At 41.5% G+C, this 14,662-nt stretch overlaps 1 protein-coding gene across 4 annotated transcripts in view; it reads left to right on the top strand.

The window, feature by feature from the left end:
- Positions 1-14,662, top strand: part of WDFY4 (WDFY family member 4) — a 463,201-nt gene that overhangs the window by 281,414 nt on the left and 167,125 nt on the right. For 3 of the 4 annotated variants that reach the window (XM_061634768.1, XM_061634766.1, XM_061634765.1), the window contains one exon: positions 6,652-6,803. The exons of the other annotated variant lie outside the window; for it this stretch is intronic. In XM_061634768.1, coding sequence (XP_061490752.1) covers positions 6,652-6,803 — 152 coding nt within the window. The remainder of the gene's footprint in view (positions 1-6,651; positions 6,804-14,662) is intronic. 4 annotated transcript variants of the gene reach the window in all.

Below are 14,662 nucleotides of genomic sequence, written 5' to 3'. Positions count from 1 at the left end.
CCAAGTGGCAGCACTAGATCAAATGGCATCGTATAATGGATAAATTATTTGGAACATCTTTTTCAGTATCTTCTTTTTCATTCACTCTCAGCCTACCTTATCTCACAGGGTTGTTGCAAAAATGAAATTGGGAGGGAGGACCCAGGAAGAAAAGAGAGGTGCAAATATATCATGTCATATTCACAGACCATGCAGACAGGAGAAGAAACATGCACAAAGCCTGCCCCTTGCATTGTTTTAACAGCAACATTCCATAGTTCTGATATTTTACAGCAAAATATCAACAACAAGAAAAGCTTGCCCACACACACACGCAAACACAAAGCATGTGCATCTTGAATGAACCAGCTCTCAGGCTACTTTACCTCACATGGTTATTGGAAAGATTCCACACAGACACAGTGGAGATGTAAAATACATACACCCCACAAAATAGTTTATTGTCAAAACCAGTAGGTCATTGCAGATTTTTTTTTAAAAAAATCAGTATTAGTTTCCTGCCAAATAACAGCATTGACACCTAAGTAAACCCTGACTAATTGCTTGAAAATAGGATGGGGTGGGGGGAAGAGTGAAAATGAAATTAACAACACAATCCTATGTGTCAACTCAAAAGTCCCATTAACTTACAGCACAATCCTAACCATGTCTAGTCAAAAGTAAGTCCTCTTGAATTCAATGGGTGACAAGATATTACAACAAAACAACACACAAGAAGCCGCAAGAGCAGGCATTTCCCCATCCTCCATTTTGTTTCCTGACTCCTAACTGAGCAAAGCAGAAGAGCTACGTCAGCTGGTCCAGAGGAGATATAGCGAGCCAGCTTTCAGAGAGCAGGTAAACAGAGCGAGTGATCAGGGAGAGCTAAAGGTGTTTGGCAGAGGAATTTGGCTGGGGAGGTCCCTAACATTTTTTCCCTTGTGCGGCACACCACATACCAGTGGGACTCTCCTTTTTACCCTGAAGGAGAACAGGACAAACCACAGGCCATTCCAATACAAGTAAGAAGAAAGAAAAGCCAATAGAGACTATGGATGGGAAGGACACTCCAGTGGTGGTGACCTGCAAGGTGTGTGCAACGTCTGTTTTGTTGCCCAAGAACAACATGGCATACACGTAGAACAAGTGCAAGCTGGTGGCACTGTTAGAAGAAAAAGTGAGGGGCCTGGAACGGTGGGTGGCCACACTGAAGAGAAGATGAAGGGTTCTTGATAGACCTCTGAAACATCAACAGCAAAGAGAAGTACATGACATGGAAGAACAGCAACATGTTGAAGCAGAAGAGGAGATTGTTGTGGAGACCCACAATGAAGTGAAGGAAACTGTGGTAAAGAGTGACAGGAGCAGAAGAGTGAAAAGACATCCATCACCAGTGGAACTATGGAAACACTTCCAGACACTTGAGGATGAGACTAGAGGACAGTCTGTAGGGGAAGAATTGCAGAAGACCCCATGTGACAGCGAGCAAGAGGCTGAAGCTCAGTCAAGCAGAGGCAAGGAAACCATGCACTCTTCAAGTACATGAAAGGTTGTCACACAGAGGAGGGCCAGGATCTCTTCTTGATAGTCCCAGAGTGCAGGCCATGGAATAATGGGCTCAAGTTGCAGGAAGCCAGATTTCGACTGAATATCAGGAAAAACTTCCTAACTGTTAAAGCCATACGACAATGGAATCAATTACCTAGAGAGGTAGTGGGCTCTCCGACACTGGAGGCCTTCAAGAGGCAGCTGGACAGCATATCTGTTGGGAATGCTTTGATTTGGATTCCTGCATTGAGCAGGGGGTTGGACTTGATGGCCTTATAGGCCCCTTCCAACTCTACTATTCTATGATTCATGCTCCACAACAACAAGAGAAGGATTGAAACTCAAGTATGCTGAGAAGATCCATGGACTCACCAGGTATGCTGCCTTCCCAGATGATGGATTAGAGATGTGACAGAAGGGTTGCCATTGCTCATAAAGCCCACTGACAGATATCCCTTTCTTCTCATCCACATGGGAATGAATGATACTGCCAAGTGGAGCTATGAAGAAATCATATCAGACTTTGAAGCTCTGGGAAAGAAACTCAAGGACTTTGGGGCTCAGATAGTTATCCATCCTTCCAGTACTTAGAAGAGGAGTGGAAAGGGAAAGAAAAATACTCCAGGTGAATGACTGGCTACGAAGGTGGTGCTGATGCTAGAGATTTGGATTCTGAGACCACAGGCTATGCTTCCAGGAAGATGGAGTGCTGGCAAGTGATGGGTTGCACCTCACAAGGACTGGGAAGAATGTGTTTGGCCACAGCATGGAGAATTTCATCAGGAGAGCTTTAAACTGAAACCTAAGGGAGTTGGAAACATAAACTTGGCAGTAACGACTAACAAAGACTTATGCACAGTAAGAGGACCTAACGGGGCCCAGTAATAATCTTGTAGGAAGGAAATATAAGAAGGAAGCCTGGCTGTAAATCACATAGTCTTTGATGTCTGTATATTAATGCCCAGATTATTGGAAAAAAATAGGACAAACCTGAACTCTTAATACAGGAGAGTAAATATGACTTGATAGGTATAACTGAAACTTGGTGGGATGACTCCCATAACTGGAACACAACTATTGAAGGATACAACTTGATCAAAAAGAACAGAAGGAATAGAAAGGGAGGTGGAGTTACGCTCTATGTTCAAAATATATATCCCTGCACAGAAATACAGGGGGATGAGCTTGGTAGCGCCACCAAGAGTATCTGGATTAAAATAAATGGGGCAAGGAATAAAAGGAATATGGTGGTCGAAGTCTACTGCCCACCACTCAATCAAGGAGAAGATGGAGATGAAACTTGCAAAGCAAATTGCCAACGTTTTGAGGAGGCATGATGTATTAGTAATGGGGGACTTCAATTACCCTGATATCTGCTGGGAGACAAGTTCTACCAAACACAGCCCCTCCAAGAAATTTCTGACTTGTGTTGGGGATAACTTTCTGCTGCAGAAAGTGGAGGAAGGAACAAGAGGATCATCTGTCCTTGACTTGATTCTAACCAACAGAGATGACTTGGTGGATGAAATGGCAGTTATGGGAACTCTGGGGAAAAGTGACCACGCTATACTAGAGTTCTTGATTTTAAAGGAAGCAAAAGTTGAGAATAGCCATGCGTGTACTCTGGACTTCAGGAAAGCTGATTTTAATAACCTCAGAACAATGGTAAGCAAGTGTCCATGGCAAGCCACACTGATGAGAAAAGGAGTCCAAGATGGGTGGGAGTTTCTAAAAGAGGAAATTCTAAAGGCACAATGGCAAACAATTCCGTCAAGGAAAAAGGGGGAAGACAGCAGAAGAAGCCACTGTGGCTTCACAGAAAGCTCAGAGATGACCTGAAAACAAAAACAAACCGTGGAAAGAAGGCCAGACCAGAAAGGAAGAGTACAGGCAGGTATCACGGAATTGCAGGGATGAGGTCAGGAAGGCTAAAGCCAAGAATGAGCTGAGATTAGTGAGAGATGCCAAAAGCAACAAAAAAGCTTTCTTCAGGTACATCCATAGTAAAAGAGAGAGAAAAGAAATGGTGGTACCATTACTCAATGAGGATGGCAAAATGATAACAGATGACAAAGAAAAGGCAGAAGTTCTCAATTCCTACTTTGGCTCAGTCTTCTCCCAAAAAAGGGTCTATGACCCTCCTGGTGAACATGAAGTTAAGGGGCAGGATTGCAGCTTGAAATTGATAGACAAAATGGTCAAGGAAAATCACTTTGAACGAGTTCAAATCTCCAGGGCCCAATGAACTGCATCCTAGAATATTGAAGCAGCTGGCTGAAGAACTCTCAGAACCACTGTCTATTATCTTTGCAAAATCTGGAGGATGGGTGAAGTGCCAGATGATTGAAGGAGGGCTAATGTTGTCCCAATCTCCCAAAAGAGCAAAAAGGAGGAACCTGGGAACTACAGACCAGTCAGCCTGACATGAATTCCTGGGAAAATTCTGGAGCAGATTATAAAGCAGTCAATCTGTAAGCACCTTGAAAACAATGCAGTGATTACTAGAAGCTAACATGGATTTATGAAGAACAAATCCTGTCAGACTACTCCTATCTTGTTTTTTTATCAGGTAACCTGCCTGGAAGACTGTGGGAATGCTGTGAACATAATATATTTTGACTTTAGCAAAGCTTTTGACAAAATGCCCCATGATATTCTGATTAGTTAGCCACCTAGCTAAATGTGGGCTACATGGAACAACTATCAGATGGATCCACAGTTGGCTTCAGTATCGTACTCAAAGAGTGCTTATCTATGGTTCTTTCTCGAAGTGGGGGGAAGTAATGAGAGGGATACCACAGGGCTTGGTCCTGGGCCCAGTGCTCTTCAACATTTTTATTAATGACTTGGATGAGGAGGTGCAGGGAATGCTTATCAAATTTGCAGATGATACAAAATTGGGAGGGATAGCTAATACCTTGGAAGACAGAAACAAAATTCAATGGGATATTGATAGCCTGGAACACTGGGCTGAAAACAACAGAATGAAATTTGACAGGGATAAGTGCAAAGTTCTACAGCTAGGAAAAAGAAACCAAGTTCACAGTTATGTTATAGGGGATACTTGGCTCAGCAGTACTACATGTGAGAAGAATCTTGGGATTGTTGTTGATCACGAGTTGAACATGAGCCAACAAAGTGATGTGGCTGCAAACAAGGCAAATGCTATGTCAAGCTGCATTAACAGAAGTATAGTTTCCAAATCGCACAAAGTATTGGTTCCCCTCTATTGAGCACCAGTTAGGCCTCATGTTAAGTACTGCATCCAGTTCTGGACACCACACTATAAGAAGGATGCAGATAAACTGGAACAGTTCAGAGGAGGGCAATGAAGGTGATCAGGGGATTGGAAACAAAGCCGTATGAGGAGAGACTGAAAGAACTGGGCATGTTTAGCCTTGAGAAGAGAAGACTGGGGGGAGATATGATAGCACTTTTCAAGTACTTGAAGGGTTGCCACACAGAAGGAGGGCCAGGATCTCTTAAGAACATAAGAAGAGCCTGCTGGATCAGGCCAGTGGCCCTTCTAGTTCAGAATCCTGTTCTCACAGTGGCCAACCAGGTGCCTGGGGGAAGCCCACAAGCAGGACCTGAGTGCAAGAACACTCTCCCCTCCTGAGGCTTCCGGCAACTGGTTTTCAGAAGCATGCTGCCTCTGACTAGGGTGGCACAGCACAGCCATCATGGCTAGTAGCCATTGATAGCCCTGTCCTCCATGAATTTGTCTAATCTTCTTTTAAAGCCATCCAAGCTGGTGGCCATTACTGCATCTTGTGGGAGCAAATTCCATAGTTTAACTATGCGCTGAGTAAAGAAGTATTTCCTTTTGTCTGTCCCGAATCTTCCAACATTCAGCTTCTTTGAATGTCCACAAGTTCTCGTATTGTGAGAGAGGGAGAAAAACTTTTTCTTCTTGATCATTGCAGACTGCAGAACTCATAATAATAGGCTATTGTTACAGAAGCCAGATTTCAACTGAACATCAGGAAAAATGTCCTGTTAGAAGAGGTACAACAATGGACCCAATTACCTAGAGAGGTGGTGGGCTCTCCGACACTGGAGGCCTTCAAGAGGCAGCTGGACAGCCCTCTGTCGGGAATGCTTTGATTTGGATTCCTGCATTGAGCAGGGGGTTGGACTCGATGGCCTTATAGGCCCCTTCCAACTCTACTATTCTATGATTCTCCATGCTTTGATTGCTGTATTATACTCCTGATTTTTTACAACAGATAAGCCTCTTCAGAAAGTGTTCAGTTTACAATGGCCATTACACCCACTCATATTTACATCGTAGTAGAATCTGCAGAGAATAACTCGAGGGAGTATCTGTTGATCAAACAAAGATTACAAAGAGACAAACTACTAGCCAGAGAGGAGAAAGCAGCAGCTGTTGATTCACTGCTGCCCAATCATCAACAGCAGCTCTCACTTCACTCATTGGCTAAAGATGTGATTGGGCGGCGGGGAGGACTTGAGCAGCAAGCTAGCTCATTTTGCAGAAATTGCAGGAGGGGGATTTTGTTCGCAGACCTTCGGGTTCCTCTGACCATTCTGATGTCACCCTTTTGTATGTGGTGATGCTGTTTTTGCTGCATAAGCATTAACACTCTAGCCTGGACATTGGAAATAAAGGAAATGATTATAGGTATAGAAGGCATTACATATATCAGCCTTGAATTTAACAACAGGCCAGATAGCCATAGGCAGAGGCAAGGGAGCAGGCTGCTGTGGGTGAAGGAACAAAGTGTTCTCTTCCTCCTTTGCCAGACTGTTTGATTTCTGTGCTAGCTGCAGAGGGATGAAAGCTCCTCCTTCTGTGACAAGCACGGAAATACAGTGGTCTGGTGGAGAAGGGTCTATTTGTTCATCCCTCCTCCACTAGTCCACTTAGCAGAAGGCAATTTTTAAAAACTAGCCTGCTAAGAGGCTAGAAGCCTGCAGTTCCACTCTGACCATGGAGAAAGGGACTTGCTGACCTCTGGCTAGCATGGAAATGCAGGCTACTAGTAACTTTTCTGGGTTATTTGCAAGTCTGATTATCCACAGCAAAATGTGTTGCTATTTGTTAGCTATTTATTTACTGTAAAACTGCTATCATTAATCCTGTCTTTCATACTAATGCAGATGAGCCAATGCTAAATGGAAGAGAAAGAGGGGCAGATTATGGCCAGCTGACTTTCTTTCCTGCCCTGCATGAAAATTTTCATTTAGAAGGATTGTTGGAAGTGTGCATGGAAAGGAAAATCATCCTGCAAGAGTTTGTACAGGACGAAAAGGTACCATGGATTGACAGTGAGGGACATAAGCATTATACAACATCACTGTTGCTAAAGGGGGGGATAAGGGGGGGATCATTTGGAGCAGAGAAGTGGAACAAGAAAGTACCTCAGATTCTGCTGAGGCCAAGACTAGACAAATAGTTATCTTGTGGCAAAATTATCCTTGGACTTGAAAGTGTAGATGGGGATGACATGATGTAGACTACTTCCAAACTGTTTGTATTTTGTGGATGGGATTCAAATCCTTTTATTTCTTTTAAAATTTTTACTAGGGGCTTTGCCTATGCACGCTTCATGTGCCAACCCCGCCGCCTGTCACCCCCAAACACACACACATGCACATACATATCCCAGGCACCTCCACACACACCTCCACACACAGAGGCACTCCCAGATACATACACAGGCACTCTGTCTGTCTGTCTCTCTCTCTCACACACACAGAGGCAACTCCCAAAATCACCCCCACCCCACCAGGCAACTCCTCAAAACTGTCCCCCCAGACAACTTCCAAAACTGCTCCCACCCACACCAGACAACTCCCAAAATGGCCCCCCACACTCAGGTAACTCCCAAAATCCCCCCCCCCTCGGCACTCACCACCGCCCTGTTTAGGCAGCTTGTAGATTTCGATAAGCCGATCCATCATTCTTTTTAGTAGCTTGCATAGTTAAAAAAAGTGTATCCTAGGTCTTATATTCAGCCAGATAAAATCATATAGGTGTTTTTGTCAGCTGTTTGTCTCCTGTCACCAACCAGCAAAGATAGTGATATGAAAAGAAACAGGAACCTTGGGAGAATCACCATTTTAATGGCATTAATTCTCACTAACCAAGAGAGCTTTAACTTTTGCCACTTGTTTAGATCTTGTTTATCAGGGTCTGATAGTTTACTTTAGATATTTAATTTGTATCTTCCAATAGCTTGACTTCTAAGTGGCAAACTGGCTTCCCTGAAAATGTTATTCCAAATCTTTAAGTCATATTATTTTTCTCATGTTCTGTCAGGTTTAATGGTATGGTTTTAGTTTTCTATTTACTGATCTGGTCTTCAGATATATTTCCAAAGATATCTAGGATATTAAAAACTTGGGATAGTAACAGAAGCGGGTTTTTTAAGGAGAGCATTATGTCATCCGCATGTAGGCTATTTTTTAACTGATGTGTACCAACATCAATGCCAAATACAGAAGGGTAAGATCGGGTTGTTATGGCTAACGGTTCAATTGCTAGGGCAAATAAAAGTGGAGATAATTGGCAGCTCTGACTAGTTTCTCGATGTAGTGTCAATTTTTCTGACAAAGATTTATTGACCTATAATGTTGCTTTTGGGGTTTGATATATTGTCATTAGCCATGTCTTAAGTTTGGGAGAAAAGTTCATTACTGTTAATATTTCAAATAGATAGGACCATTCAACCCTAACAAAGGGTTTTGTAATGTCCAGAAAAAGCAAGATAATAGATTTTTTAAGCAATCTTGGTCTTATTTATAATATTTATCACTCTCCTGATGTTCGTATATAAATTCCTTCCTGTAATAAATCCACTCAGGTCTGGACACATGCAGTCAGAGATAACTTTGTTAATCCTTCTTGCTATTATTTTATATACATAAAGGTGAGTTATAGGTCCATATAATTCAATTTTTGTTACATTTCCCCCCTCTTTTCAGATCAAGTCTACCCTCACTTTATACCATGACTGTGGGATTTTACTCCTTTCTAGATGGTGATTAAAGAGATATTGTAATCTATGTACCAGTATATCCTTATAAATTTGATATAACTCAAACCCATCCAGATTAGGTGTTTGATTTTTCCTTGCCCTTTGTATAGTTTGTATTATTTCCATGGTCATGATTGATTTGCCTATTCCTTATTATGAGCCTGGGATATTTATGGAATTTGAAAGGTTTCCAGAAATCACGATATCTCCTCTCTCTGGGCTCTTGAGAGGCACAAAGTAGTTTAAAGTAATTAACAAAGGCATCTTTTTGTTCTTCCAAATTACTAGTCACTTGTCCTATAGATGTTTCTACCATTGGTATCAAGGACTGAGCTTGTCTTTTTGCCCATTGCCATGATAGTATTTTGTCCTGCTTAGCACCTTTTTCAAAATACGCTTTTAAAAAACCAGAACCAGCTATGCCTTTTTGGTGTCTTAAAATATCAAGCCTCTGTCTTGCCACCAGTAATTGATCTTATTTCTGGACTGTTTATGTTGCTACACCAATTCTTTGATTTCCTGGATCATGTAATTTTTCCTTTCCCTACCTAGATTGTTTTTTTCCCTACAACAATATTCATAATCTCCCCTCTAAAAACCACTTTGAATGTTTCCCACAAAATGATAGGATCATCAATACTGTCCTAGTTGATATCAAAAGTTTCACTGATTTTTCTGTGTTTCTGATTCCAGGCCTCTTTTTCATGTAATATAATTGGGTTGAAATGCCAAATCCTGTCATATTTTTCCTGATGCCATTTAGTCCACTCAGTAATAACTGGTGAGTGGTCAGACATATAGATCCTAGGCTGTTGATGCTGCTTCACAGTTTGCATCAAGGTACTATAGCAACATCAGAGTTGGCAGGACTGGTCTCTTATCTGACTCTATCCCATTTAAGAAGGATGTCAAACAGGGATGTGTTCTGGCTCCCCTCCTTTTTAGTATCTATATTAATGATCTGATCAAATTGCTTGGGAATTTGGATGCATGCCCTCCTGCTATAGGAAACAGGAAGGTCAGTATTCTCTTATACGCAGATGACATGGTCATATTATCTTTGACAAGGGGTGGTCTGAACAAGCAGATGGATTTGTTGACTATTGTCTGCAGGAACAGCTCAATATCAATTTCTCAAAAAATAAAGTGGACTTATTTGGTAAAAGATCTATATTTAATTGGACAATTTTTAATAATCCTATCTAACAGATTAAATCATTTTGCTAATTAGGAATCAATTTCACAGCAAACTAATTTTGGCAGGTTCATCTGAATGCTACTGTTGCTAAAGTAAGATGTCTTGTTGGAGCTATCTTGAAATTCTTTTACACTAATGGGAAATTAGTTGTTCCAGCCCTAAATTTTTTCTTGGCTAAGGTTGTCCCCTCTATGTTGTGTGGTGTAGAGCTTTGGGGTCTTAGTCATTCATTAGTTCATGAGTTGGAGAAGGTTCAAAGCTCCTTTTTAAAGAAAGTGTTGGGCCTACCTGTTGGTACTACAGCTGCACACATTCATGGAGAAGCGGGTTGGCCTTCGGTTCAGGCCAGAATACAGGCTTGAGTATTCATAACAGAATATTTCATAACAGAATATTAGCTTTACCACCCTCTCACCTGGTCTCCATAGCTTATGGTTCACCCTTAAATGCTCAAAAGTGAGTTGCCACTTGTCAGAGAATTTGATAGTGAGCTGACTGAGATTCAGCTACTCTCTAAATTACAGTTAAAGCTGTTTGTGCATAGGAGAGCTTCTTTAACAGATTTCCTAGGCTTGTACCCATGCTTTAAAATAGATCACCAGAAAGCTAACTATTTAGAGGTAATTACTTTAGTTCCATGTAGAATCGCCTTTACTGAGTTAAGGTTTAATGTCATGCCTTCCGCTTTTCTCAATGGTCACTATAAGAAACTTCTCTTAGAACACTGGTTTTGTGTGTTTTGTGAAACAGCTATAGAGGATGTTGTTCAATATATTACCCAGTGTCCTTTATATAAAGATCCTTGTGAGAAATATTGTTTGAGTTTAGTTGTAGACATTTTTTTGTTACACCAAGTAAGTTTGTGTGCTTTTTGCTATTAGACAAGGAGAATTATACTTCCATGTGTGTTTACTTATTTGCACTGGCAGCCAGGAAATTAAGAGCTACATTTGTGTCTCAGCTTTGATTGATCTATGTTTGTCATGGCATATTGCTAAACAAATAAAATGATTATGATGATGAGTGGTCAGACAATAAATTTGTCTCTGTTTTAGCCTTTAATTATGCTGGGGATTATGCTGGGGATAAATATATACAGTTCATTCTGGAGTATGAATTATACCTTGCTGAGAAAAAGTGTAGGGTGTAGATGTCTCCAGATATCTAACTATTTCCAGTGTTAAAGCCAATTTTGTAGAATTTTAGGAAATGTTGATATTTTAACATCTCTTCTAGATGATGTCAATCCTAGAATTTGCAACTAAATTGAAATTGCCACAGAGTTTTAACTCACCTTCTCTAAAGTCATCTATTGCCCTAACAGTTCAGCATAGATTTTTTTGTGAGAAATTAGGGGCATAGATCGACACAATAGTTAATTTTATTTACTCTTGGATACCCTAGACCATAACATATCTCCCATCTTGTTTGTCTTTTTAATCTAGATACTCCCAAGTTTGTCCTGATGTTGTTAAATAAAACACCCTTTGTTTTGTTATTAGCACAAAAAGTATATGCTGTGGCCTTGCCAATCTTATCCAGGTATTTCTCATCTTTTGTGTCCTGGCTTCCAACAAAGAAGCAGACTCAGGGTTCAGACATTAGGTTTTCATGAAGCTTTATTCCAGCAGCCTATATGGGAATGCAGCATCGCACTCTAGGCTTGAATCAGAATACAGAACTGGAGCAAACTAACTATGTCTCAGGATACAACATAGGAACAAACTAGGTGTATCTCAGAAACATAGAACCATGGAAGGGGCCTATAAGGCCATCAAGTCCAACCCCCTGCTCAATGCAGGAATCCAAATCAAAGCATTCCCAACAGATGGCTGTCCAGCTGCCTCTTGAATGCCTCCAATGTTGGAGAGCCCACTACCACTGTAAGTAATTGGTTCCATTGTCGTATGGCTCTAACAGTTAGGAAGTTTTTCCTGATGTTCAGTCGAAATCTGGCTTCCTGCAACTTGAGCCCATTATTCCATGTCCTGCACTCTGGGACAGTTGAGAAGAGATCCTGGCCCTCCTCTATGTGACAACCTTTCATGTACTTGAAGAGTGCTCTCATATCTCCCCTCAGTCTTCTCTTCTCCAGGCTAAACATGCCCAGTTCTTTCAGTCTCTCCTCTTAGGAGTTTGTTTCCAGTTCCCTGATCACCTTCATTGCCCTCCTCTGAACTGTTCCAGTTTATCTGCATCCTTCTTATAGTGTGGTGTCCAGAACTGGATGCAGTACTTAACATGAGGCCTAACTGGTGCTCAATAGAGGGGAACCAATACTTTGTGCGATTTGGAAACTATACTTCTGTTAATGCAGCTTGACATAGCATTTGCCTTGTTTGCAGCCACATCACTTTGTTGGCTCATGTTCAACTTGTGATCAACAACAATCCCAAGATTCTTCTCACATGTAGTACTGCTGAGCCAAGTATCCCCTATAACATAACTGTGAACTTGGTTTCTTTTTCCTAGCTGTAGAACCTGTTCCAGTTTGTCTGCATCCTTCTTGAAGTGCGGAGATCAGAACTGGACGCAGTATTCAAGATGCGGCCTAACCAGTGCTGAATAGAGGGGAAACAATACTTCACACGATTTGGAAACTATACTTCTGTTAATGCAGACTATTATAGCATTTGCCTTTTTTGCAGCGACATCACAATGTTGGTTCAACGACAATTCCAAGATCCTTCTCACATGTCGTACTGCTGAGCCAAGTATCCCCCTTATAGCTGTGCATTTGGTTTCTTTTTCCTAGCTGTAGAACTTTGCATTTATCCCTGTTGAACTTCATTCTGTTGTTTTCAGCCCAATGCTCCAGCCTATCAAGGTCCCTTGAATTTTGTTTCTGTCTTCCACGGTATTAGCTGTGCCCCCCAATTTTGTATCATCTGCAAATTTGATAAGCATTCTCTGTACCTCCTCATCCAAGACATTAATAAAAATGTTGAAGAGCACTGGGCCCAGGACCAATCCTGTGGTACCCCACTCATTACTTCCGCCCAGTTTGAGAAGCAACCGTTGATAAGTACTCTTTGAGTACGATTCTGGAGCCAACTGTGGATCCATCTAATAGTTGTTCCATCCAGCCCACATTTAGCTAGCTTGCTAATTAGACTATCATAGGGCACTTTGTCAAAAGCTTTGCTGAAGTTGAGATATATTCTGTCCACAGCATTCCCACAGTCTACAAGAGAGGTTACTCAAACAAAAAATGAGATGAGGTTAGTTTGGCAGGATTTGTTTTTCATAAATCCATGTTGGCTCCTAGTAATCACTGCATTGTTTTCAAGGTGCTTACAGATTATAAAGCTATAATCTGCTCCAGAGTTTTTCCAGGGATTGATGTTAGGCTAACTAGTCTGTAGTTCCACGGTTCCTCCTTTTTGCCCCTTTTTGAAGATAGGGACAACATTAGCTGTCCTCCAGTCATCCGGCACTTCACCAGTCCTCCATGATTTCGCAAAGATAATAGACAGTGGTTCTGAGAGTTCTGAGAGTTCTTCAGCCAGTTCCTTCAATACTCTAGGATGCAGTTTATCGGGCCCTGCCGATTTGAACTCATTCAAAGTGATTATTCCTTGACCATTTGTCTATCAATCTCCAGCTCCAATCCTGACCCTTCTACTTCATGTTTTCTGGGAGGGTCACAGACCCTTTTTTGGGAGAGGACTGAGCCAAAGTAGGAATTGAGCACTTTTGCCTTTTCTTTGTCATCTGTTATCATTTTGCCATCCTCATTGAGTAGCTGTGCCACTATTTCTTTTCTCTCTCTTTTACTATGGACATACCTGAAGAAAGCTTTTTTGTTGCTTTTAGCATCCCTCGCTAACCTCAGCTCATTCTCGGCTTTAGCCTTCCTGATGTCATCCCTGCAATTCCATGATACCTGCATGTACTCTTCTTTTGTGGCCTGGCCTTCTTTCCACTTCCTGTATGTTATCTTTTTTTGTTTTCAGGTCATCTCTAAGCTTTTTGTGAAGCCACATTGGCTTCTTCTGCTGTTTCCCCCCTTTTTTCCTTGTTGGGATTGCTTGCCATTGCCCTTTTAGAATTTCCTTTTTTAGAAACTCCCACCCATCTTGGGCTGCTATGGCCAGTTTGAATATCTGGTGATGCCCTTTGGACTATCTAATGCACCAGGAGTCTTCCAAAACTTCATGAATGACATCTTTAGGGACTACTTGGATTGATCTATGATCATGTATTTAGACGATATTCTGATATATTTATACTCCCTGGAGGATCATGACGAACATGAGCGGGCAATGTTGCAGCGCCTCCGAGAACATTGCCTCTATGCCAAGTTGAAGAAGTGCAGGTTTGACTTCACCACATTGGACTTTTTGGGGTATCGCATTTTGCCATCCGGGGTGGAGATGGATCCAGGCAAGGTCCACTGTGTTCAGTGGCGTACCTAGTGTATTTGACACCCAGGGCGGATCATTTTTTAACACCGCCCTCCTCTATACAACAAAATTATTTTGAGTAATAATCATGAAATGAAATGAATAATGATAATGGCCAGAAAAGAAATTTGCACTTACCAAACAAAAATATTACACCTTGCAGTTTGCACTCTGTTTCACTGTTTTAAATTTTAAACACAAATAAAAACTCCAAGTGGTCACATAGAATGACAGAATTGAAGTAATTCAAGTTCTGTTTCTTTGTCTTTACAATCACTGTTTATTTTGAATCTACTGTTTAAATGCAGGAATATATAGTACCATCCTATCTACTATGTATTTCTATAAATAAAGTAGCTTTTCTCATTTTACTAAGTCCCAGTGACCTCAATGCAGGGTAAAAGCCTGCTGTTAGGATGCACACTAGGATGCACACCTTAATGTGGTGAGGGGGTTTGAGAGTGTTGAAAAAGCTGAGAGCAATGCCGTCAGGAGTCTAGACCAAGAGGCTAGACTCCTAGCAGGGA

This window comes from Rhineura floridana, chromosome 7 (genome assembly GCF_030035675.1).
Source record: "Rhineura floridana isolate rRhiFlo1 chromosome 7, rRhiFlo1.hap2, whole genome shotgun sequence".
NCBI classification, from domain to species: domain Eukaryota; kingdom Metazoa; phylum Chordata; class Lepidosauria; order Squamata; family Rhineuridae; genus Rhineura; species Rhineura floridana.
This window is presented reverse-complemented; position numbering and strand designations above follow the sequence as displayed.